Raw genomic sequence first — 23,598 nt, 5'->3', positions numbered from 1 at the left:
GTGATCATGCATTCATTGTGATTGTTATGACAGTGAGGTGATTCTACCCGTGATTGCATTACTTTTGCATGCGTTGTGTTCATGTAAAAAAGTTGTTTGAGAAACCTTTTAAATTTCTTCTACTTGCGATATTTTATCAGCTATGGCGATAATTACAGTAGAATTATTTATTAGAGCCGTTGGGATGCGTCTGATCTTCTTCGTTCATGCTGTAGTATGTACATGGCGAGTCGTGTCGGTTTACGACTCTGTTTACTGGTGTATGTTGTTGATTCCATTGTTGCTGTTACCAGAATGTGTGTTGACACTGAAGTTTACCAAATATGGTGAATGGCAAACGTAAGTTTTCATTACTAGCTTTTTAGCCCGGTTCCGGCACTTCATGTTTCCGCGGGTACTCACGCTCGTTGCAAATTGCGCGAAATTAGGGGATATTTGCAGATAAAGAAATGCGATTCGCGAAATACAATAAAAAGGGGTCATTTTTATACAAATGTTTGAAAAAATGCTTTTTATTCACCAATCACATGAATAAGTCATCGTAGTTTCATTATTCAGTTCGTTTAGGAATCTCAGTTTCATTATTCCGTTTGGCACACATTACATTAGATTACACAAATGATACGATACATACAACCGCGGGTACCGTGCATTAATTTATGCGTTTCCATCAAAAAGAGGTATATTAGAAATATTGCTCGCGTTTTAGCGAAAAAAGAGGCATTGTAGAAGGGCAAAAAAATTGGTAATAATAGAGGTATTTTCATCCTGAAATGAGTTGGAAAAGGGGGTGTTTTCAAAGTTCGCCGACGAGCATGAGTACTCGTGGATACACGGAGTGCCGGAACCGGGATTTTTTTGTCGGGATGCCTTAACATTAGTACATCTTACTGTTATTCACCGGATGTTGTATGTGTGACGTATAAAGCGAATGGCTCTCAGGTTTTATCCAAATATTGCAAAATTCAAAAAAATGGATAAGATTTATTAATATACTTAACGTTAAGGCATAATAAACACAACTAAATTAAAAAAGTCTCCAGTAGTTCCATCCCCATTTAATCAGAGTCTAATGAGTTTATGGCAATATAATTTATATAATAATTTTCTATACACTTTCCTTCGAAGGTTGATACCAAATTTGATATCAAAAGTTCAATCATCCTGAGCATAGGAGCCGTTGTTGGGAAATTCGTGCAATTTTAAAAATGACAAATTACGAATTGACCACGCAAAAATCAATGCATGGTATCGGTTTATTATGTGGCCTGAAGCATGCCCGTACAAGAATCATTGTACACTTGCCTGCGCACAATTGAAAAAGCGGGGTATTTGATTTGCATTTTAACATGCATGGGCAAGCCTTTAACCTGCCGGCCTATTCAGGCGACGTAATTCTTGGCACTCACGCTAGCTTAGCTTCGCTACGTGATACAATTCCCTATGTCATTTTTAAAATTGCACGAATTTCCAAACAAAGGTTTCTTTGCTCACGATGATTAAACTTTTGATATCAAATTTGGTATCAGCCTTCGAAATAAAGTGTATAGAAAATTATTATATGAATTATTTTGCCATAAACTCATCAGACTCTGATTAAATGGGGATGGAACTACTGGAGACTTTTTAATTTGGTTGTGTTTACTTGAAACCGGCGCGGAGTTGACATAGTGCCAGACAAAGCCACTTATTTGAACCGTAAACGTTTTGTTTTGTAGTGACAGCGGAGAACCCAAAATCATAGCGGATAACCGAATAATTTACGTAAGAATGTGTATGTGGGGAGCTAACGTTACAAGTCAACTATACAGTAAGCCAAAACATTAAGGTACCAGTTGTGTTCCACCCCTGTATATCCTAAATAAAGAAAAAGGTGTTAAAATTAAAACAAGCAGCTAATACCTGTACTCTTAGTAGGTATATCACCCCAAAAATAAGCGCAGCAGAAACATGTTATTTGACGCATTTAATTGAATCATCGTTATGAATGCTTCAAAAAAAAAAAAAACAGAATTGAAATCGGATAATGCAAAGTGATGTAACGTCAACTTGAAGATACCCGGAAATCGGGTGAAAACCTGCCACAAATTGCTATAAATGGCAAAATGGTAATTTTTGGGATTTGTAATGCTTATTCGGACACTTACTTGAAAAGGTAGCATTGATTTAAGTATCACAGATTAATTGCATATCTTTCCGGACTTCGTTAAAGAAAACAAGATTAAAAAATCTCTCCTCGAATAAATGTAATAAATCCACCAAATATACAATTTTAGCCATTTTGACCAATCTGCAGACAAATAAAAGCTTAAAAAATGACTAAGTCCAGCTCATTAATATGCAAAAATAATGCCAACAGAGAACCGTACATGATATGAGGATGCGGTTTTTTTGCACACATAAGTACCCAAAGTTCTTTCATTTGGTAACAAAAAATACACAAAAAGTCATTAATTATGCAAATTAGCTAATTACATCTAATTATATATTTATGCCATTCTTATGTTAATTAGGCATATGTAATTTTTACTTTTTTCAATGTTTTATTTATGTTTTATTCATACAGCATGATTTTGTCAAATATGAACCTGCTGTGATGTTGAATAAAGAAACTGCAGTTAATTGCCTAAGTGCACCGAGTTTTCAATTGGTATAGGGAAGTGTTTCACTCATTGTTCAAGGAAAAAAAATACATGATAACAAACACTGGTATTTCAGACCGGTGGTACTAGGTCCTCTATTTCGAGAGACCTATATTTATTGATTTATGGACGATCTAAAAAATTCATAAAACAGGTCTTAACTCTTAAACTAGGCAGTGTTTAATTTCGGCGGAGTTGATAGTGATTTAGGAAATGTTTCACCTACCATATATTAAAAAGACAAATTATTGTGATCAATGAAACATAACGAGGAAATCGTTTTTGACATGTATGTTTTCAAAAATTGGCCAACTTTGATCCGCGCGCTTTTTGATTCACTGTTATGTATGCGTGCACAGTATGACAGAATTATTGTGCAGCCACTGTGACATACCTACCAGTTCTGAAATCAAAAGTTGCACTTTTGTGTTCTAATCAATGAAAGCACGGCGCTAATTTTAACGGGGCGCGCAATGGAACAAACTGCAACTTTTAAATTGGCATCTTCCTTGGGTTTTTGGATCGTCATATCTTTATTTCTTGTACAATTTCAACAAATGAGGTCTTAAATTCGAGCTAAACGATGCAGCCATTGGCTGCTGGTTCCAATTATGACATGTCTGTCTTTGTTTAGGATATGCAAGGAGAGAACATAACTGGTACCTTAATTGTTTGGCTTACTGTATTAGCATAATATCGGGGGATTACATATAACACAAATGGTGTAGGAAAATTTAGATTAAGATTAAGGTCAGGATGTAAAAAAGACCCAGCTTCGAACACTATTTTCTATGGAGCAACCTGAGTGGGAACGTAGCCTTGCGTTAAAAGGAGCCAAAGAAAGCTCCTGTTAGAATCAGGCATTATTCAACTAATAGCAATTCTAAATAATGTATGTGCAACCTTCAGTTTCAGGCCGTGCATTTTCATCTACATTGCCAGTGTGGTTCCCAATATTTGGCTGATGGAGTATGAGATACTACAGGACCGTTTCACTGGGCCCGGGGTTGACGGTATCATGTGTTCAACGAAATACACTGAAGACAATGAATTGGACAACCTGTTTAAGCGTAATGCATCACTGATAGACGGCTTCGAGGTAATGATGATGATGATGATTATTAATTTTTCTTTTAATATTGTTTTTAAATATCTGAAGATTTTTTTTCTGATTTTTTCTGATTCCGTTCTGTTGCACAATATTTAAGAACCGCATTCATTCATGCGTTCATTCATTCATTTCTTATTCATTCATTATTCATTTATTCATTCATTTATTAATTTTTAGAAATTTATTCATCTATTATCAATTCATTCATTAATTCATTCATTCATTCATTCATTCATTCATTCATTCATTCATTCATTTCATTCATTCATTCATTCATCATTCATTCATTCATTCATTCATTGATTCATTCATTTAGCTCGCCGATCGTATTATTATCATGATTATTGATGTAGCTTCACGCAGCTTGGTCGTTCAATGAACACGTAATAGCGAAATGCACATAATTTGTACGTCAAGACGTAAGACAAATAGCAATATGTACACCGTTTATCCGTCACTGATTTAATGATTCAATGATACACACGCACGTATACCATTGGGCAATACAATCATGCGAAAAGTAGAAATTCGAAAAAAAATGAGGACGTTGTTGTGGAGAAAAATCACACATTATGGATGTAGTTAAAAACAAAATATCAACACAAGACAAAATAAACATACAATACTAGTATTTACAATTTGTTTTTTCGTTTCAGGAATTTTTTAAGGAATTTAGCTCCGATAATTGGGCTATAGCTCTTCAGCAATTCCTTATGTTCATTCTCATTGCCGCCCGCTGGACTTTGCCTACGGATGGTATTAACCGTAATAAAATGGCCAATATGATACTTCTACAAGTTGTAATGGCAGCAGACATCTTGGAATTCCTTTCAGCTGGATTAAGAACCGACGAAGGACTTTGCTTAGAGTCAGTCCTCATTGGTGTGATGGTATTGTGGACTCTTAGCTTGCTACAATTTCCAATCCACTTCGATACAACAGAAATTCACCGATTGAGTTCTGCCGCACGGTCAGCATTAGAAAAAACATCAACACTAAGTGGTCTTGCCAGGTCCAAAGTTTGGGAAATCGTGTCGGTGATAATTCTACAAGATGGTCCTTTTATTTGTATGCGATTGTTCTTCCTATTCTACTTCAAAATATTCAGTCAGGCCTCGATGTTTTTCATAGTCAAGAATTTCTTGTACCTTATTATCGAAGTGTACCGCTTGTGGGCGCTTTTGTGTGTCAAAGTTGACGAGGACGGTTACAGAAATTCGACACTTATAACCAGCATTCGCGACACTCTAACACGCCCAATATCTATAGGAAGTTATCCAAGAGATCATAAAACAGAATATAATCTGCGGGTTGTTATACCAGTAGATAATGTTCCACCCAATGAAGGTATGCCTACACATGGTCGTGAGAATAAGGGTCGTGAAATTGACAGCGACATTGAAATGAATGGCACGCTTGAAAATATCTCCCCCAACAGTGTCGAGGGCAAGCCTGAAAATATCTCTCCCAGCATTGTCGAGGAAAAACCTGAAAATATCCCAGACTTCTCTCGCATTAGTATCGAGGACAACCCTGAAAATATCTCTCCCAGCATTGTCGAGGACAAGCCTGAAAACATCTCTAGCAACATTGTGCAGGACAAGCCTGAAAATATCTCTTGCGACAGTATCCAGGACAAGCCTGAAAATATCACTCCCAGCATTGTCGACGGCAATATGTCTGGCAGTGGTGTCGACGACAGTGCCGACGGTGCCAAATTAGAAGAGACTGACTTTAAGTCGAAATAATACTTTATAGGTCATCGGATGTTTAAATTGAAAATCTTTAAGTGTATCCAGTTTCGGAATACGCTTATAAATGGTTATTGCACCAGTCAATAAAGTTCATTGTATTCCCATTTGAAACTGAAATTAGTAGAAACCTGAATAATATGATTATTCTGTATTATATCTCCTTTCTCAAAGCAGAAAACTAACAAATAATATTGGCATATGCATGGGACATAAACACAGCCAAAATAAAAAGTCTCCAGTAGTTCCATCCCCATTTAATCAGAGGACTCTGACGAGTTTATGGCAAAATAATTTATATAATAATTTTCTATACACTTTCCTTCGAAGGTTGATACCAAATTTGATCATCGTGCGCATAGGATCCGTTGTTTGGAAATTCGTGCAATTGTTAAAATGACAAATTACGAATTGACCACGCAAAAGCCAATGCATGGTTTCTGCTTATTAATATTATGTGGCTTGAAGCAACCCATACAGGAATCATTGTACATTTGCCTGCGCACAATTGAAAGAGCGGGGTATTTGACTTTCAATTTGACATGCATGGGTAAACCTTTAACCCGCTGGCCTATTCAGGCGACGTAATTCTTGACACTCACGCTAGCTCCGCTACGTGATACAATTCCCTATGTCATTTTTAAAATTGCACGAATTTCCAAACAACGGTTCCTATGCTCACGATGATTAAACTTTTGATATCAAATTTGGTATCAACCTTCGAAGGAAAGTGTACAGAAAATTATTATATGAATTATTTTGCCATAAACTCATCAGACTCTGATTAAATGGGGATGGAACTAGTGGAGACTTTTTAATTTGGTGTATTTATATAAAATCATCCTTGTTGTCGTTTGATAATATAATCGCTTTGGGTATTTTTTAATACTGAACCTTTGTATATATGGCTTAAACATATGAATACATGAATCCAAAACCCACCCAAGTCCATGGGAAGTGATTTTGAGAAAAAAACCTGTGTATCATTTTAATTCCTTCAGTTAGATTTACCTGGTCAATATGGTAAGTTGTTCGTGCAAATGGGTGGGTCAAACTGTATTAGGTATGACGATTAGCATTTCAGGGACTTCGTGGGGTTCATTTTAAATTCTGGGCTTAGGTGGTTTTTTGAATCATATACTAAGACAATAATGTTGGAATGAGATTACCACTAGTAAGATAATACAAAATAAAGCACACAGTTATGTATAATGTTGATAAGCAGTCTGCCATGTAATATAAACCACACACTTTCCTTGATTTAACCCATTTTTTTCTTCAAAAGTCACTCTCCAGCAATGAATGTGTTACAAGCGGACTTTTATACATACTGTATTTCAATCAATGTGTTACAAGACTCAAATCATGGATTTGGGTTGATTCTTTCATACATGCTATTTTTCACATGCTCAATAGACACAGAGGATGAATTTGAGGTGTTCTTTCATACATATGACAGGCCTATGTATAGCAACACTTTCCCATGCTTAAATCAATTTGGCCAAAGTATGGACTTGGGTGGCTTTTGTATTCATATATTCATATTATTACAATATCAGATGAAACTGATGGCGGGTAATGTAATGTAGCCGTAGAGCCCAACATTACCATGGTTACGTTACATACCTCTTGGGGGTGTGTAATAATTCATTCTGTCATACTTTGAGATATTTGGGACTGCAAATCATACTGAAACTGTAGAGTAATACTAAGAAAAAATACTGAAATGGTACAAAATTGTACTGAAATGTTGCTAATCACACTGAAATGTGTTGGACCATGCTATTGTTATGGAAATTAAAATCCCCTGGACCATTGCTAATTACGAGCAGACAATAGCCACATTGAAAATACAATGAATAATACCAGGCTACAGTAACGCTGAAATGGTTTTCAGTGTGATTTTCAGCCTCAAAATCACAGTGATATGACCAAAAAGTGCTTCCGGTATGACACTATAGTCACTTCCTGTAAAGCTGGACTGAACGAGGTCATCTCATGTACTTGTGTTAATTAAAGCTGTCAAGAAGAATTGCTGAAAAACTGAGGGACCTGCAACGTAATGAAATAGCCTAATGCTTGGTATGTAAAGCACACAGCGTAAAGTGTTTTTTTGTAAACACTTAGTCTACCTTGATATCTGCTCATTCTCATGTTCTAATGATATCAGTTCTAATGCTATATTTTCGTCTTCATTGTATTTAAAGTGAATTGTTTCACTTCAGAGTCACTTCCAGAGTATCTCAGTGCATCTCAAAATGCATCTCGTTCGCGCTTTTCTTTCATGCCTAAATTATTTCAATTCGTCGGACGCATCACATACTGGTCTATCTCGAAAAACACGCATTTCGAGAAAATCGCAATTAAAAAATCTTCATATTGAGTTTACCTTTCTATAATTAATTACACTATGGATTTTCATGAAAGTGGTTTTAAATTGCCTAAATTATTTCAATTATTGTAACCCCCCACACCCACCCCCACATCCACACCAAACCATTGCACGAAGGAGATTTTAAGCTTGGTGTGGTTATGTGTGGGTGTTCATGAGGTATTGGGGGGGGGGGGGATTTTGGGCTATTCCATTTCAATTCATTTCTACACAGTTTCATGCTAAATTATTCTCATTCGGGTTGCCCAAAATAAGGGAGTGATCGTTATTTACGACAGGGGAATAGGCATTTTGAGGGGGGAACCCGGATTTTTTGTTGGGTCTTGAGAGGGAAATGCGAAATTTTTCGTTGAACCAGGAGGGGGGATTGTTAAGTTTAAAACGGAAAAATTCGGGAAAACAAGGGGGAATCCGAAAATTTTGAACGGACGCGAGGGGGGAACGCAAATTTTTTGGTCGAGTTTTTCCCAAAACGCCCATTCCCCCCTGCCGTAAATAATGATCGTTCCCTAAATATTTAAAAAAGAAAAGTGCTGAACATGAAAGGAATGAATGTGTGTGTTATATAGCACTATGAGCATTGTTTTCTAGCCACGTTTGGAAATAGATTAGAAAAAAATTATTATATTCTTTTTTTCTAATCATGACTAGAAAAAGGTATACTGTGCATGGTCTGATTATCCAATTATTTTAGCCCCTTTGTAAACATGTCATGCATGTAAAAACAACAACGGATGGAAATAATAAATACATAAGCAAATAAGTAAGTCAAATTAGTCAATACTGAATATTTTACCAGAGTAAAGCAATCATGATGCAGTCATGTCTACAGTAGAATTCACCACGACCTTTGCAGGACTTAAACCCCATTCAAAGCTATTAAACCAAGATAACACTCATTGAAAACAGCTCAACTGATTAAATCAGATCTTCTCTGGTTAAATCCACACTACACATGTTTCTGTTCTACCTGTGCAATGAGCAATGAGCTGGTATTATAGTTTCAGTTGGGTGAACGATTACAAAGCGAACGCAAGGTAACAATACTGTGTAGGCCTTTGTTTGCGAAATGAGACAATAGTGTGCTTATTGTTAACCAGCGTTCTTGAAAATGAGAAGCATAATGGTTTGCAGACTTAACACGGTTTGGAAATAATTTCTTCATATTTTTGGTGTTATCTGTGGTTTACATATCCTTCCTAAAACACAAAAGAGCGAATATTTCCAAACACCTAAATTAGCTAAAAATTTAGGACATATTACAAAACTATATTTTCTAGAATTTCAGAGAATACTTTAAATATTGGCCGGTTATTTTTCACACAGTGACGTTTACTAGGCAACATACACTACTGGTAAAGGTCACGCGTCAATTGTGAGAGCTCTGTGTATTGTGTAAAGGAAAACGGACAGTAACTAACTGCAGTATGTGAGACATCTATTGGGAATTGGGAGTCAGACAAGGTAGAGTCAGACACAGTCCATGCAAGTCCAATATAAAACAGTCGCGGGGGCGTTCAATGTAAAATCCTGTTTTGATCTATTCATGGTATCAGTTCAGTGCACGTGTTCACAAATCATGCATATAGCTTCGTATTTATATTTTTGTTGTTGATGAACAACAAGTTTGACTATAGAGATATCATATAGGCCTACCGTGTATTGCTATGTTGTTTTTATTTGAACAGCTTCCGTGTGGTTCTGCAAACATGAAATGATCAGAAAAAATGTTGGACATTATTAAAATGAAAAGCGATAACACTATGCAAATGTTAATTATTATGATTTATACAATTTATTACATCACCCCAAGGAGGTTACTAGTATATAAAGATGAAAAAAAATAGAATACGTAACAAATTGTTCCTTTGATGCCGATTTCATTTACTGACAGGCCAGAGCAGCTATTCATAAAATTGGTATCATTGTTTCGAATAAAAGGGTACCGCCATTAAATTGGTAACTGACCCGACAGCATATTAATGCTATACACAACAGGCGAGTATCAATAAGTGACGACAACAAAGTCATGTGTAAGCGCACCAATTGGTAACACGCACTTAAACCTTCTTTGTAATTTCAAGGCGGCGCCTAAAGTGGTTTGTCCGGTTAATTTGAATATAATTTAATTATCATCTTTTATCGTACCTGACGATACAGCCGATGCCCAATGTATGCTACAAACGCCTAATAAAAAAGTTGTCTATAATTGTACAACTGCATGATTTCATGAAAATTGATTGGCAACAGTTTCTAATATGTTTGCGCTCAATCGGACACAATTGATGAATAAAAGTTTCAGTCCGTTGCATCACCAGGTGTATGATAGAAAAAGTCACCGGTACCTAAATCGGATACCGATAGTGTCATAGGACCAAATTAGACATTAGACGTGGTGCCTTGAAGCTGATGTTAGAAATGTTAGGCATTTATAGTGTGAGGTGTATAATGTTTTTAATACCGGGAGGGGGGGGGAGCTGCATTACTACCAGAGAAGGGTGATATCATGGGGTGCACAATAAGCGTTAGCAATTGACCCGGATTAGAACTTGGCGGAAAAGGTAAACAAAACTTTTACTCAGGGTCAAATTCCAAATTTCTATAAAAAAGGTATTGTTTCCAAAAAAGTCAAATGTCAATTGTTTTGGTTCTACGGGGGTCAAAAATATAAAAATTCTCCGATTTGACAAAAGAGTATCAAAATGTTTGTTTTGATATAAAAATTCAAAGAAAGGTAAAATATCTCGTTACCTAGGTATATAGGTAACAGAGCAAAATAGGTGAATTTCTATTGAGGCAAATAATGGACATCAACTATTTTGATAGAAATTATTCGGACAAAAACGTGAGTGTTGTTGACTAGTTTTAAACTTTTCTTTGAAAACTATTTTGTTGGTGACGAAACATCCTAGATTATGCAATCCTATCTTTATTGGAATTGTTATATCAAAACTGATATTTTGACACCTCTTTTCTTTTTCAAAATCGGACCGTTTTGATGTTTGTGACCTTTGATCTTTGAATTGAATAAATTGGAGACTGATACAAGTACGAATATGTGACACAGTGGATGGGGGCACGGTGGCGCAGAGTTCTATAGACGTCGCGAGGTAGCTGGAGGTCGTGGGTTCGAATCCCCGCGGTATCAATGTGTTGTGTACTTAGGCAAGGCACTTCATCCCGCCTCTCCACAAACGAGTGTAAAAATAGGTACCGACATGAACGAGCCAGGTGAGGTTATCGAATTCGAAAATCACAGTTACATATCAATTTGTAAGCGCTCATTAGCATAGTTCATTGAATTTACAACCGTATGACAAAGCAGGCGAAAATAGTAACTTTTTGCACAAGCGTTGCAATTTAAAGAGAATTAACAATTGCTCATTGAAATGAAGCTAGTACATGTAGTGTAAGTGTACTCGTTCATTTAATGACATAAAATTTGAAAAGGAACACTTGAGGTTTTGACTTTTAAAACTTACATTTTGGTCAAAAATTGTGCTAGGATAGGTCGTTTTCAACAGATTTACCACATTTGCCTTGCTATGAACATTGAATTGCGTTATCTGTTGACGTATCTATGGTTACAAAACGGAACTTGTTTTCAAAGATAATCGTTGAATTATGGAAGGTAGTTTCTTTGAAAAACCAGATCAGTGAAAAATATTGTTCTGCTGTTTTTTTGTACATTGAATATTGTCACCATGTGTATTATTATTATTATTATTATTATTATTATTATTATTATTATTATAAAACATTTATATGGCGCTCCACAAAGCACAGAGCGCCTTACAAGAAAACATATACAATATCAATTCAAGCAAATTATACAAAGCAATTACAGCAATTGAATAAAATATACAAAAACAAGCAGCAATACTAATCTGGATAAAGATGAGTTTTGAGCATGCGCTTGAACCCAGACACCGACTCCGCCTCTCTGATCTCAGTAGGGAGCTCATTCCATATTTTGGGCGCACCTATGGCAAATGAAGCATCCCCAGCCTTTCTAAAAGAGCGAGGAACCCAAAGGCGGGTGAGATCAGATGAGGAACGAAGTCGAGATCTGAGACCAAGCGCAACACTACTATTCAAGAGATGAATTAGATCAGTCAGGTAACCCAGACTTTGACGATTACAAATGTAGGAACGATCAATCCGTAAGTTAAGAAAATAACTTTAAAATGCCATCCAAAGGCAAACACCGCCTGCATATGCTCAATGAATTAAAGAAGTTCAGGATGTATATTGTGTGCAGCCACTTTATATTGAATACGCAGCTGCAATGGCTTCCTGGACTATTATCGTTTTTGCTATGTCATTTTCATGCAATTCAGCATTTATTTTTCTGTATGATGAATATAGTTTGATATGATATAATACGATGTGATAATAATGAATCCATATTATTAATCATTTGAGGAATACTAGGCTCATTAACCAGTCGTTCTACTGTGCTTTTCCCAAAACTCCAAGAATCTTTTTGGATTTTTTTTTTTTTCAAATTATAGAATGGAATAACACAAAAGCCGGAACTCTAATACAAAATGTGCACTATTGACATTTCAAGTGACATTCTAATTTGCGCACTTTTGTGTTCTTTTGACATTTCAACTGGCATTGGAATTTGCGTATAGTTTTCGATCAAGAATGAATCTCAACTATATTTGGTATTTCCTTATGATGTGTTTGTCAGAAAACGCCCAAAGCCAACTTTTGAACACGCCACTTTATTATGAGCGTCATTGATAATTGTGATTTGTTTGACAGCAGGTTACTGAGGTGATCCTATCCGTAATACCATTACTTTAACATGCTTAACGTTGATTTAAAATAGTGTTTGAAAACCTGTTATTAAATTAATTCTGGATTTTATCAGCTATGGCGATAATTACGACAGAAATATTTATCAGAGCCGTTGGGGTGCGCCTGATCTTCTTCGTTCATGCCTTAGTATGCACGTGGCGAGTAGTTTATGAGAAAGAACTCGTGTCGGTTGACGATCAGTCGATTTACTGGTGTCTGTTACTAATTCCATTGTTGCTGTTACCGGAATGTGTGCTGACACTGAAGTTTACCAAATATGGTGAATGGCAAACGTAAGTATTCAATAATACTAGCGTTTTATCAGTATTTCTTGGCATCTTTAATCTTTAATTCACATAATGTTGTTCATGGCGGATGAAGAATAAAGAACGAACATTTTGCACGGACGGACAACGGCGCATTTTATTTCATTATTGAGCTTATCCCCAATGTTGCACATCTCCTTGTCAAATAGGGACGACATGAAATGTGCATCGGGGTATTTGCTCCACATTCTTGGGCTTTGACGCCAGGTGCCCTCTGTCAAATAGGGGCGACAAGGAGGGAGCATCGGAACACTTACCCCTCAGACCTGAGCTTTCATCAGTTATTGCGTTTTTCAATTTCAGTTTTGGGCTTTTTCTCAGTTCCCCCCTGACAAATAGGGATAGCGCGAAGGGGGAATCGGGGCATTCGCCAGTTGCCCATTCAACTGTAAAATATGGGTAGCATAAAGGGAACATCGGGAAATATTTTCAGCATTGATTTCGTGGCTTTATTCAACTTTTCAATTTCAAAAAATATAACCTTGTCTTGTCAATCTGTGTAACCTTCAGTTTCAGGCCATGCATTCTCATCTACCTTGCCAGTGTTGTTCCCAATATCTGGCTGTTGGAGTACCATATATTACAGGACCGTTTTATTGGGCCCGGGGTTGATGGTATCATGTGCTCAACGAAATACACCGAAGACGATGAATTTGACAACCTCTTTAGGCGTAATACAACGACAGTAATAGAAGCCATCCAGGTAATGACGTCTATGATGATTATCATTTAGTAACCCAGTTACGATAATTGCCTAACCCATTTTTGTAATTTTAAGTACCAAATATGGTTCAAGCATGCATCAGTTACGTAATCACCATATTTTCTCAGTATAAATTTGTTCTTATTCAAAGATTGGATTAATGTTTTAATGCATTCACTCATTCATTCGCTTATTATTTATTCATTCTTTCATTTTTCATTCATTCATTCTTTCGTTTATTCGTTCATTCATTTATTCATTCATTCATTCATTCATTCATTCATTCATTCACTCACTCATTCATTCATTCATTCATTCATTCATTCATTCATTATTCAGAAGTGCAGGGGCTTCAGCTAAGTTTTGAATAATTTTCCATTGTTAGAAATCATACGATATGTATCCTTGAAATCTAACACATGCCCAGAGCACATATCCTGTACCTAGATATTTGTTGAAACTATATTGAACTTTGTGTGATAGGCAATGCTAATGTCTGATATTGTAACACTGCTGACCTTTTTATATACAGCTTATAAATTTGGAAGCTTTCACATAAAGAGCTATTTTGCTCCACAACGCCGTTTTCCCCAATAAAATCGGACATTCCTAAGAAGATATTGAGTTCGTAAGTTATGGTATTAAAAAATTGGAAATTGAAATATCGTGGATAAAAAGCTGAAAAGACAAATAAAACCAGAACAGAACAATTTAGAGAACAATAATGAATTAATAATAATGAACAATAATGAATTAAAGAGTTGACAGGAGATTAGGAGTTAATGTTTTCTGCAGTTTCAGTGTACATCTTCTCACCGTTGATGGTTTGGTGGACTGTCATGTAACATGGATGTAGTAAGCCGTGATCCTAAAAATGCCTTTCACATTGACCAAAACTAATTACAAGACCTCTTCTACATTGAGGCTGGCTTTCCCTTTTAAAGGGAATTTTTATTATATAAGACTATCGTTGAGATAATTCCTGTAACCATGGTACTAGGAAGGGTGGTACTGTTTGGTGTTATTGTGCGGTCGACGACAAAGCTTTTTAGGTCAAGTTGGACAGTTTGTTTCTGCTTCCAGAATTAAATTTTGTTTTCATTTTTTCCTTTTTTTCTTTCTAATACACAGCCGTGACATTAATCGTGCAGGTTCTTCTTTCTTCTTACATGAAATAAAGTCATGAAATAAGTCACGGCTTGTTTTTTAATCGTACAGGATCTTCTTTCTTCTTTAATCTTCTTTTTTACACAGCCGTGACGTCACGGCTGTGTCCTTAATCGTAAGTCACGGCTTGTTTTTTAATCGTACAGGATCTTCTTTCTTCTTTAATCTTCTTTTTTACACAGCCGTGACGTCACGGCGGTGTCCTTAATCGTACAGGATCTTCATTCTTTCTTTCTTTCTTTCTTTCTTTCTTTCTTTCTTTCTTTCTTTCTTTCTTTCTTTCTTTCTTTCTTTCTTTCTTTCTTTCTTTCTTTCTTTCTTTCTTTCTTTCTTTCTTTCTTTCTTTCTTTCTTTCTTTCTTTTCTTTCTTTCTTTAGTCATGGTTGTGTCCTTAAACGTACAGATTCAGTCTTCTTTCTTAGTACACAGCCGTGTTTTTAATCGTACAGGATCATCTTTCTTCTTTCTTTATAAAGTCATGACATTAGTCACGGCTGTGTCTTGTTTCTTACATGTTCTTCCTTACACAGACGTGACGTTAGAATCTTCTTTCTACTGTCAACATTTACATTTGCTCTATGACTCACATGTTTTCAATCGATTTTGCCCTAACTTGGTCACAACCATCACTGGTCATGAACATAATGTCACATGAAACTCGTGAGGTCAAAGGCTATAGGGGTCAAAAACTATTTTTCAACTCAAAATGCATCTTCTCCCACAAATAACGTAGGACAGTGACGCCACTTTCACACATGCATTGCTATTATCCAGACATAGATTCTGGGTCAAAGGTCATTGAGGGGCCACTTCCGATGTAAATTAAAACCTAAAACAAATTTCATCAGCTAAGAAAAACAAAGCACAGTGACGGTATGCTCACACATGCATTGTTGTTGCCCAGTGTATATATGGTATCTTATTTGGGATCAAAGGTAATTTAGAGGACACACTACGGCTGTGTTCGTTGTATTAGACCACAGCGTTGTCTAGTCTGTTGTTCTGTTATACAGGTAACAATACACATGAGATATGGTCAATTAGTCTTTGTTTAACATGGTTTTTTTAACGCCAGACTATCAAACTATACTTTTTCTGAATTCCTTATGATGTGAGGAATAGATTTGTATTAAAACATCCACACCACTACCACTACTAAATTCCCGTTTTGTTTTTCTTTTCAGGATTTTGTGACGCACTTGGGCTCCGATAATTGGGCTATAGGACTTCAGCAATTCCTTTTGTTCATTCTTATCGCCGGCCGCTTGGTATTGCCTAGAGGAAGTACTGACCATAAGAAACTCGCGCATATTGTACTTTTTCAAATTGTAAGGGCAGCAGACATGTTGGATTTCCTAGCAACGGGATTAAGAAATGACGAAGGACTTTGTTTAGAGTCAGTCCTCATTGGTGTGTTGGTTCTGTGGACTGTTAGCTTGCTACAATTACCTTTCCATTTCCAGACAACACAAATTTGGCGGCTGAGTGCTGTCACGCATACGGCATTTACAAATAAATCAACTGATCGTACTGCAAAGTTTGAAGTTTGGGAAATCGTGACGGTGTTAATTATGCAAGATGGCCCTTTCTTTTGTATGCGATTGCTATTTTTATTCTACTTCAACATTTTCAGTCAGGCTTTATTGTTTTACATAGCCAAGAACTGTCTGGTTGTTATAATCAAAATGTACCGCTTGTGGGCGATTTTGTGTGTTAATATTGACGAGGATGGTAACAGAAATGTCAAACTCGTAACCAGAATTCGCGCCACTCAAAGAGGTCGAAGATCTACAGGTCAATCAAGAGATCACAAAGCAGATTCCAATGTTGCACCAAATGAAGATACAGGTCGTGAGGCTGTCGACTTGGAGCAAAACGAAGACAATGGCGACGACATTGAAATAAATGACATGCCTGAAAATATTTCTTCCAAGAATGTCACGAACACGCCTGAATACTTCTCTCGCATTACTATCGAGGACAAGTCTGAAGATGATTCAACACCCAATAACATTAGTGATAATGAGCGTCGTGGTGGTGATAATCAAATGAGTGACAAGCCTAATAGTACCAAAGATAGTGACCTTTAAAATAATTACGATAAATAAACGGATGCGGCTGAAAAATAAGAGTACATGTATAAGAATATAAATGTACTCCATAACCACTGGAGTCCTAAATTGAATCGAATTCACATCCGAAATTGGAAAAAGTCCGGTTTTATTACATGCACTTTCATCCTTGGTTGTATGAAATTCGATACGGCCACTTCTCGATATGAGAGCCAAAAATGTGTATTCGAAGGCCCAAGGATATTTTTGTGTGTTTTGTGAATAAATGAAATAAACGACAAACCTAAAAATAGTGACCTTTAAAATAATTACGATAAATAGGGTCACGGCTCAAATAGAAGAAGCGAAAGCGCATGAAATATGTTCAATTGACTATTTAACCCCCAAATGAAGGTGAATTTTGCTATGGGCCAGAGCGCCCGAAACGCGATAAATTTATACAATTTTAAACTATTTTGGCCCCAAACACCGATTGTACCCCTTCCCGCTTCCGTCACCTATGATGGCTTGTAATTTAACTAATGTTCTCAAGGAAACCAGATACAGAACCAACTGATTCTACAGCAGTCTTATTCCATATCTTACCAGATGCCTAAATAAGAAATGAATTTTTTGTCGTTAAATATTGTATTTAGCTTTGTATTGTTTTATATAAGGGGATACTGTTTTTACTACGTAATATGTAATTTTCATGCAAGTTAGGATTTTGTTGTAAGATACATAAAATTTGATATGATATGATATGCTTTATTATATTTCGTGTCACACAGACTATTCGTTTCATACAGATTCGTAAAGCCCCCGCCGCATCAGTACAATGGACCGCGTTATTCTCGCTGGATTGAGGAAGCAAAATTCAAGTAATGAAAGGGGAAGGAGTGACAGAAAGGGGAAGCAATGGAACACATATGAACAAGGAGGAAAGAAGACCAGCCATGGGAGTGGAAGATGGAGTTAGAAATGGAAAAGAAAGAGAGAAAAGGGAAATCGACAGGGCTAAGCAAAAAGGAGAAATGGAAGAGAAAGGAAGCAAAGAAGAAAAAGCCAATGAAAGAAAAGAACACGAATAAAATCATATGAAAGGGAAGGAAACTCCAGATAGGAATGAGGAGAAGAATATGAAAGATAAATGAAGAGGTACAAGTTTATAGGGAAGCAATTTAAAGGCATATTGTAACATTTACTGAGGAGGACGCCCTCAATATTTTTCAAAATTCTGTTTTTTTTACATGATTATAATGTACTTTACATTATTAAACTAACATACTAACATGCCAAAATCAAGACTTTAGGTACTGTAGTTTTGTCAAAATGTTTTGTAAAACGCAGGAACGTCGGTCGTTTAATTATAACGATAGAAATAATAGTCGAACGCGTACGCTATGTTCATAACACAGTACGTACATTGCGTGTGGGACTGTTATACATACATCAAACGCCCATGCCGTACTATAACCGATGTAGTGACACGTATTGGCGGCATTAGAGCTACAATGCTGGCCATAAGTGTTGGGACGGTTTGATAGGGTAATGTAAATAAGCCCCCCACTCCCCCCGATCAATGTTGAATCCGACTTTTTTGGTCACACAAGCCTTGTGGCACCCAACATTGATTGGTGGGGAAGGGGGAGGGTTGGGGTGTTAGGAAAGGGTTTAGGCTTGACACCAAAGAAACCTCCACTTTATTACGTTAATAATAACGGAAATAAGGTCATAATATAGTGTACGTTTTCCATAAGTGTCCCAACACATTTTGGCCATGGTTGTATTTGAAAAGTTGAAAAAAAATCATCTAATTTCAGTTTTTTGCTTATAACTCAAAAAGTAAATATGATATTGACACCAAATTTGGAGCAGTTAGAGATCTTATCATTTAGCTTTACCAAAAATTTTTTGGATGGCTACATTTTACATTTAGGGACTGGTCACTAAAAATGTCTTAAAGCGATATTTTGGCCCTGTCTAAGTTCACTATTCGTCACTTTAACTGTCAAAAACTTGGGTTTTAAAATGGAAAATGATTGTTTCCACCAATTAAAATGTTACATTACAGCTATAGAAGAAAATAAAAGTTATCACAACATATCGTGATCAAAAAACAAATAAAGGAATCGAACCCATGCACACCTGTTTTCCCAATTTACTGCAGTCTACTACAAATGAAGCAACGGAGTAAATCAACTTGTTAGCATTAATTTCGATTACATACAATAATGGTTCAAAAAGTACTGTGTGTTAGCTCAGTTGATACTCTGCTTTTATTTGTGATATTATTTATGAAAATAAGAATCCTACGTATTTTCATTTCAACAGAAAAGTGAGAAATTGGTAATTTTAATAAGAAAGCAAAAAAAAATAAAATTTAATCGTTAGGAATCGAACTCAGACTTTTTGAGCATAAGACAGACGCCTTATCAACTGAGCTAATAGTTTCAAGTAACATTATTAAGTATTTTGGGGCATAAAAGCTATTGCGAAATTAATAAAAATGTTTTTTTTTTTTCATTGAATAGATTCATCAGGTTTGTTCAGTAAATAAACATTTTGGATTTTTTGTTTGACAAAACCAAGTGAATACTCACTACAATATTTCGTCCTACTCGTCGGAGGACTTCATCAGGTATGACTGATATGGTCATCTGATCCACTTTCCCGGCAAACAAGTTTGAGTGATTTCCGGTTTTCCTTAGTCTCTTTTGCAGACTTCAGTAGTGGATCATAGACGTGACTTAAGAGGTATGTGCCCTCCTCTCTGTTTAGGGTCTTGGTGCCCCGTCTCCTTATTTCCATTGCTTCCCGCACTTCTCTAGACCCTTTATCGTGTTCCCGTCCAAGGATCTTAGATTCTTCCCAGTCTATAACATGGTTTGCCCGTGCAACGTGATCTGAAATTGCTGATTTTGTTTGTTCCATTTCGGATGTCTTTCGTTCAGAGCGGGTGTACTTTTTCTCACTCGCCTTTTTGACTTCTGCCTGGTGTTCAGCTAACCTGGTACCTAACATGCGTGAAGTTTCTCCTACATAACTGAGGTCACAATTCTTGCAACCAATTTCATATATGCAGATACCGGTTTTTGCTTTCTCCCGTTTGTCTTTTGGATGGACTAAAATTTGCTTGAGGGTGCGGTGGGGTTTCATAGCCGTGTCAACTTTATGTTTCTTGAGGACTCTTTGGATACGCTCCGAAAGGCCGCTGACGTACGGGATGACCACCATACCCTTGCTCTTTTCCTCAGTGGTCTTACTTTTCTTTGATCTTGATTTGTCAGCATCTTTGTTTTTATTATGCATTTGGTTTTTGACTCTGTCCATCGCCCAATCTGGGTAGCCACAAGTTTTTAAGGCTGCACGTACACGCTCTTCTTCTTGGGTTCTGTCTTCCGTTTCTGTTACTACAGAGTTCATGCGGTCGAATAACGTTCTGATCACACCCATTTTTTGGTGGAGAGGATGTTCTGATTTGAAATTAAGGTACTGATCAGTGTGCGTTGGTTTGCGGTACACTAATAGCTTAACTGATCCGTCTGGTTTCCTAACAATGAGTGTATCTAAAAATGGGATTTGGCCATTTTTCTCTTCTTCAAAAGTAAATTTTATGCTCTCAGTTTCATCTATGGTGTTCAGATGGTCGGTTAAGTTTTGCACTTGTCCTTCTTTTACTATCTCTAGCACGTCGTCGACATAGCGCCGCCAATACCGTGGCTTAAACTCTAATGGGGCAGTCGCGATGGCCTGCTGCTCTAGGAATTCCATGAACAAGTTGGCTATGATGGGGCTAACTGGGCTGCCCATCGCGGCACCAAAGCGTTGCCTATAAATGGTGCCCCGAAATTCAAAGTAGGTTGTTGTTAATATGAATTCAAGCAGCTCAATTATGTCGTCGACTTCAAGTTTTGTGCGCTTCTTTAGATCTTTATCTTCAATCAGTCTTTGTTTAACAATGCCGAGGGCTTCTTTGATAGGTGTATTTTGTAAAAAGCGACACTACATCGTGTGAGTTAAAAATTTCATGTTCTTCAATGAAAACTCCACTGAGCTCTTCTGCCAGGTCTTTGGAATTTTTAACATGGTGCTCAGTGTTTCCGATGAGCGGATTGAGTAAGTCGGCTAGCGCTTTGGATGTTTGGTAACCAAGAGAGTCGGTGTAATCTACTATGGGTCTTACTGGATTACCCTGCTTATGAATCTTCGTAGTACAATACAACCGAGGAGTATTGGCCGTGGTGGGGTATAGGAGCCTATACTGCGCATAATCAATTTTCTTTTCCTTTTGAAGTCTCGAGAGGATAGCAATAAGATTGCGTTTGTACTTTGGAGTAGGGTCGGCTTTCAGGGTTTCATATGTCTTTTCATCTTTCAACATTTCATGCACTTTCTCCTCGTAATTTACTTTGTCAAGTACAACAGTTGATCTGCCTTTATCGGCACCCATAATCAGGATGGAATCATTTTTCTTTAATGAATTAATCGCCGCTCTCTCCTCTTTAGATATATTGGACTGGGGAGGCTTAGCATTTCGTAGCACACCAACAACTTCAGCTCTCAAAGCTGGCCTATCATTCGCGGGGATGAAACTACACGCTTTTTCGGTAGCTACAATGAAATCTTCATTCGGGACATGATCACAACTTACCGCGAAGTTCAAGCCTTTTTGTAATATTTTCTCCTCCGGATCGGTAAGCTTCTGCTTGGAAAGGTTCGTCACCCATTTCTTGAGTTGGTTTCCAGAAAGGTCTACATTATCGTAGCGCTTTAGTGGCGATATTTTGCTCACATTTTTGTCTTTCAATCTTTCCAACTTCGCGGTTTGACGGGTTTTGCACTTTTCATTTTCCGTCACTCGCGTGTTGTTGATATGAAAATCAACCTGCGATTTTACTTCCGGGTTTACGAGCGTTTCTAGTTCTTTGTTGATTACATTGTGTTTTTGTCTAGAGTATCTAATTTATTGCTGATCACGCGAATACGCTCCCGAATAAGATCTTTTTCCGCCTTTTCGATGATCTTTTTGGCGTTATTAGTCCGGATAGGGCATTTCAATTTCAGGCTTACCGGCGTTAGATTCAGATCCTTGCCACGGTGCGTGAATGTCAGATGGTTTTTATGTCTAGAGATTTTTCTGTTTACATTCTCCAAGTCACGTATTTTCTTGACCGTCGGTTGTCCGTATACATTTCTAACTTCATTGAATAGATTCATCAGGTTTGTTCAGTAAATAAACATTTTGGATTTTTTGTTTGACAAAACCAAGTGAATACTCACTACAATATTTCGTCCTACTCGTCGGAGGACTTCATCAGGTATGACTGATATGGTCATCTGATCCACTTTCCCGGCAAACAAGTTTGAGTGATTTCCGGTTTTCCTTAGTCTCAAGAGCAAGGGTATGGTGGTCATCCCGTACGTCAGCGGCCTTTCGGAGCGTATCCAAAGAGTCCTCAAGAAACATAAAGTTGACACGGCTATGAAACCCCACCGCACCCTCAAGCAAATTTTAGTCCATCCAAAAGACAAACGGGAGAAAGCAAAAACCGGTAACTGCATATATGAAATTGGTTGCAAGAATTGTGACCTCAGTTATGTAGGAGAAACTTCACGCATGTTAGGTACCAGGTTAGCTGAACACCAGGCAGAAGTCAAAAAGGCGAGTGAGAAAAAGTACACCCGCTCTGAACGAAAGACATCCGAAATGGAACAAACAAAATCAGCAATTTCAGATCACGTTGCACGGGCAAACCATGTTATAGACTGGGAAGAATCTAAGATCCTTGGACGGGAACACGATAAAAGGTCTAGAGAAGTGCGGGAAGCAATGGAAATAAGGAGACGGGGCACCAAGACCCTAAACAGAGAGGAGGGCACATACCTCTTAAGTCACGTCTATGATCCACTACTGAAGTCTGCAAAAGAGACTAAGGAAAACCGGAAATCACTCAAACTTGTTTGCCGGGAAAGTGGATCAGATGACCATATCAGTCATACCTGATGAAGTCCTCCGACGAGTAGGACGAAATATTGTAGTGAGTATTCACTTGGTTTTGTCAAACAAAAAATCCAAAATGTTTAATAAAAATGTTTAAACTAACCCGCTACTTTTAGGACATGAAAATTGTCTTATTGGCTATAGAAGAACGGTATTCAAGGCCTTTCTGAAGAAAATATATTCTAAAAGTGTAAGAAAGTCTGAAACCCACGGTATGCACTCGTAATCTAAATAAAGAGATGGCAGTGATTCTCTTTATTATAGCCTGCATACCGTGACCCGAAATCACCTTCCGTGTACAAATGTCAATGATGAATCGAATTATTGAACGGTTCACTGAGGCATTGTATTATCTAAATGACCTATGCCGTGCATTAGGGTTTCAGCTTTGCGCATAATGGTATACGCGAGTTATAAATATGTTTAATAAGGAAATATAATTATTAGGTCTTGATGATGCTGATGATGATGATGATGATGATGATGATGATGATGATGATGATGATGATGATGATGATGATGATGATGATCATCATCATCATCATCATCATCATCATCATCATCATCATCATCATCATCATCATCATCATCATCATCATCATCATCATCATAATCATCATCATTGATCCAAAAGGTGTACCT

General features: G+C 37.1%; 4 protein-coding genes across 4 annotated transcripts; 2 read left to right on the top strand and 2 right to left on the bottom strand.

Moving 5' to 3' along the window:
• The first annotated feature begins 50 nt into the window (after nucleotides 1–50).
• LOC140137505 (transmembrane protein 26-like) lies at nucleotides 51–7,643 on the top strand. Its single transcript, XM_072159220.1, has 3 exons — nucleotides 51–339; nucleotides 3,552–3,741; nucleotides 4,410–7,643. Exons 1-3 carry the CDS (start codon nucleotides 143–145, stop codon nucleotides 5,499–5,501), a joined length of 1,479 nt encoding a protein of 492 aa, XP_072015321.1. The 5' UTR covers nucleotides 51–142; the 3' UTR covers nucleotides 5,502–7,643.
• A 5,068-nt stretch (nucleotides 7,644–12,711) lies between these two features.
• Nucleotides 12,712–17,642, top strand: LOC140138356 (transmembrane protein 26-like). The gene is made up of 3 exons (XM_072160260.1): nucleotides 12,712–12,998; nucleotides 13,542–13,734; nucleotides 16,086–17,642. Exons 1-3 carry the CDS (start codon nucleotides 12,781–12,783, stop codon nucleotides 16,989–16,991), a joined length of 1,317 nt encoding a protein of 438 aa, XP_072016361.1. The 5' UTR covers nucleotides 12,712–12,780; the 3' UTR covers nucleotides 16,992–17,642.
• LOC140137091 (uncharacterized) lies at nucleotides 17,488–20,765 on the bottom strand. The gene is made up of 2 exons (XM_072158750.1): nucleotides 19,776–20,765; nucleotides 17,488–17,565 (listed from the first exon to the last, which is right to left on the bottom strand). Exons 1-2 carry the CDS (start codon nucleotides 20,763–20,765, stop codon nucleotides 17,488–17,490), a joined length of 1,068 nt encoding a protein of 355 aa, XP_072014851.1.
• Nucleotides 20,766–20,907: 142 nt separating this feature from the next.
• On the bottom strand, nucleotides 20,908–21,405 carry LOC140137090 (uncharacterized). The gene has a single exon (XM_072158749.1). It carries the CDS (start codon nucleotides 21,403–21,405, stop codon nucleotides 20,908–20,910), a length of 498 nt encoding a protein of 165 aa, XP_072014850.1.
• Nucleotides 21,406–23,598: the final 2,193 nt, after the last annotated feature.

The sequence above is a fragment of the Amphiura filiformis genome, chromosome 17 (assembly GCF_039555335.1).
Source record: "Amphiura filiformis chromosome 17, Afil_fr2py, whole genome shotgun sequence".
Classification (NCBI taxonomy): Eukaryota; Metazoa; Echinodermata; class Ophiuroidea; order Amphilepidida; family Amphiuridae; genus Amphiura; species Amphiura filiformis.
The sequence above is the reverse complement of the archived record's forward strand: the minus strand, read 5'-3'. Positions and strand labels throughout refer to the sequence as shown.

Bases quoted from the DNA above. Each gene is read 5' to 3' on its own strand.
- LOC140137091 (XM_072158750.1), bottom strand. From the start codon at position 20,765: ATGGGCAGCCCAGTTAGCCCCATCATAGCCAACTTGTTCATGGAATTC. The intron at 17,566-19,775 runs GTGCGGGAAGCA...TTTCTTATTTAG, and splicing joins ACGATAAAGGGTCTAGAGAA to GCATCTGGTAAGATATGGAA.
- LOC140137505 (XM_072159220.1), top strand. From the start codon at position 143: ATGGCGATAATTACAGTAGAATTATTTATTAGAGCCGTTGGGATGCGT. The intron at 340-3,551 runs GTAAGTTTTCAT...TGCAACCTTCAG, and splicing joins AAATATGGTGAATGGCAAAC to TTTCAGGCCGTGCATTTTCA. The intron at 3,742-4,409 runs GTAATGATGATG...TTTTCGTTTCAG, and splicing joins CACTGATAGACGGCTTCGAG to GAATTTTTTAAGGAATTTAG.
- LOC140137090 (XM_072158749.1), bottom strand. From the start codon at position 21,405: ATGGGTGCCGATAAAGGCAGATCAACTGTTGTACTTGACAAAGTAAAT.
- LOC140138356 (XM_072160260.1), top strand. From the start codon at position 12,781: ATGGCGATAATTACGACAGAAATATTTATCAGAGCCGTTGGGGTGCGC. The intron at 12,999-13,541 runs GTAAGTATTCAA...TGTAACCTTCAG, and splicing joins AAATATGGTGAATGGCAAAC to TTTCAGGCCATGCATTCTCA. The intron at 13,735-16,085 runs GTAATGACGTCT...TTTTCTTTTCAG, and splicing joins CAGTAATAGAAGCCATCCAG to GATTTTGTGACGCACTTGGG.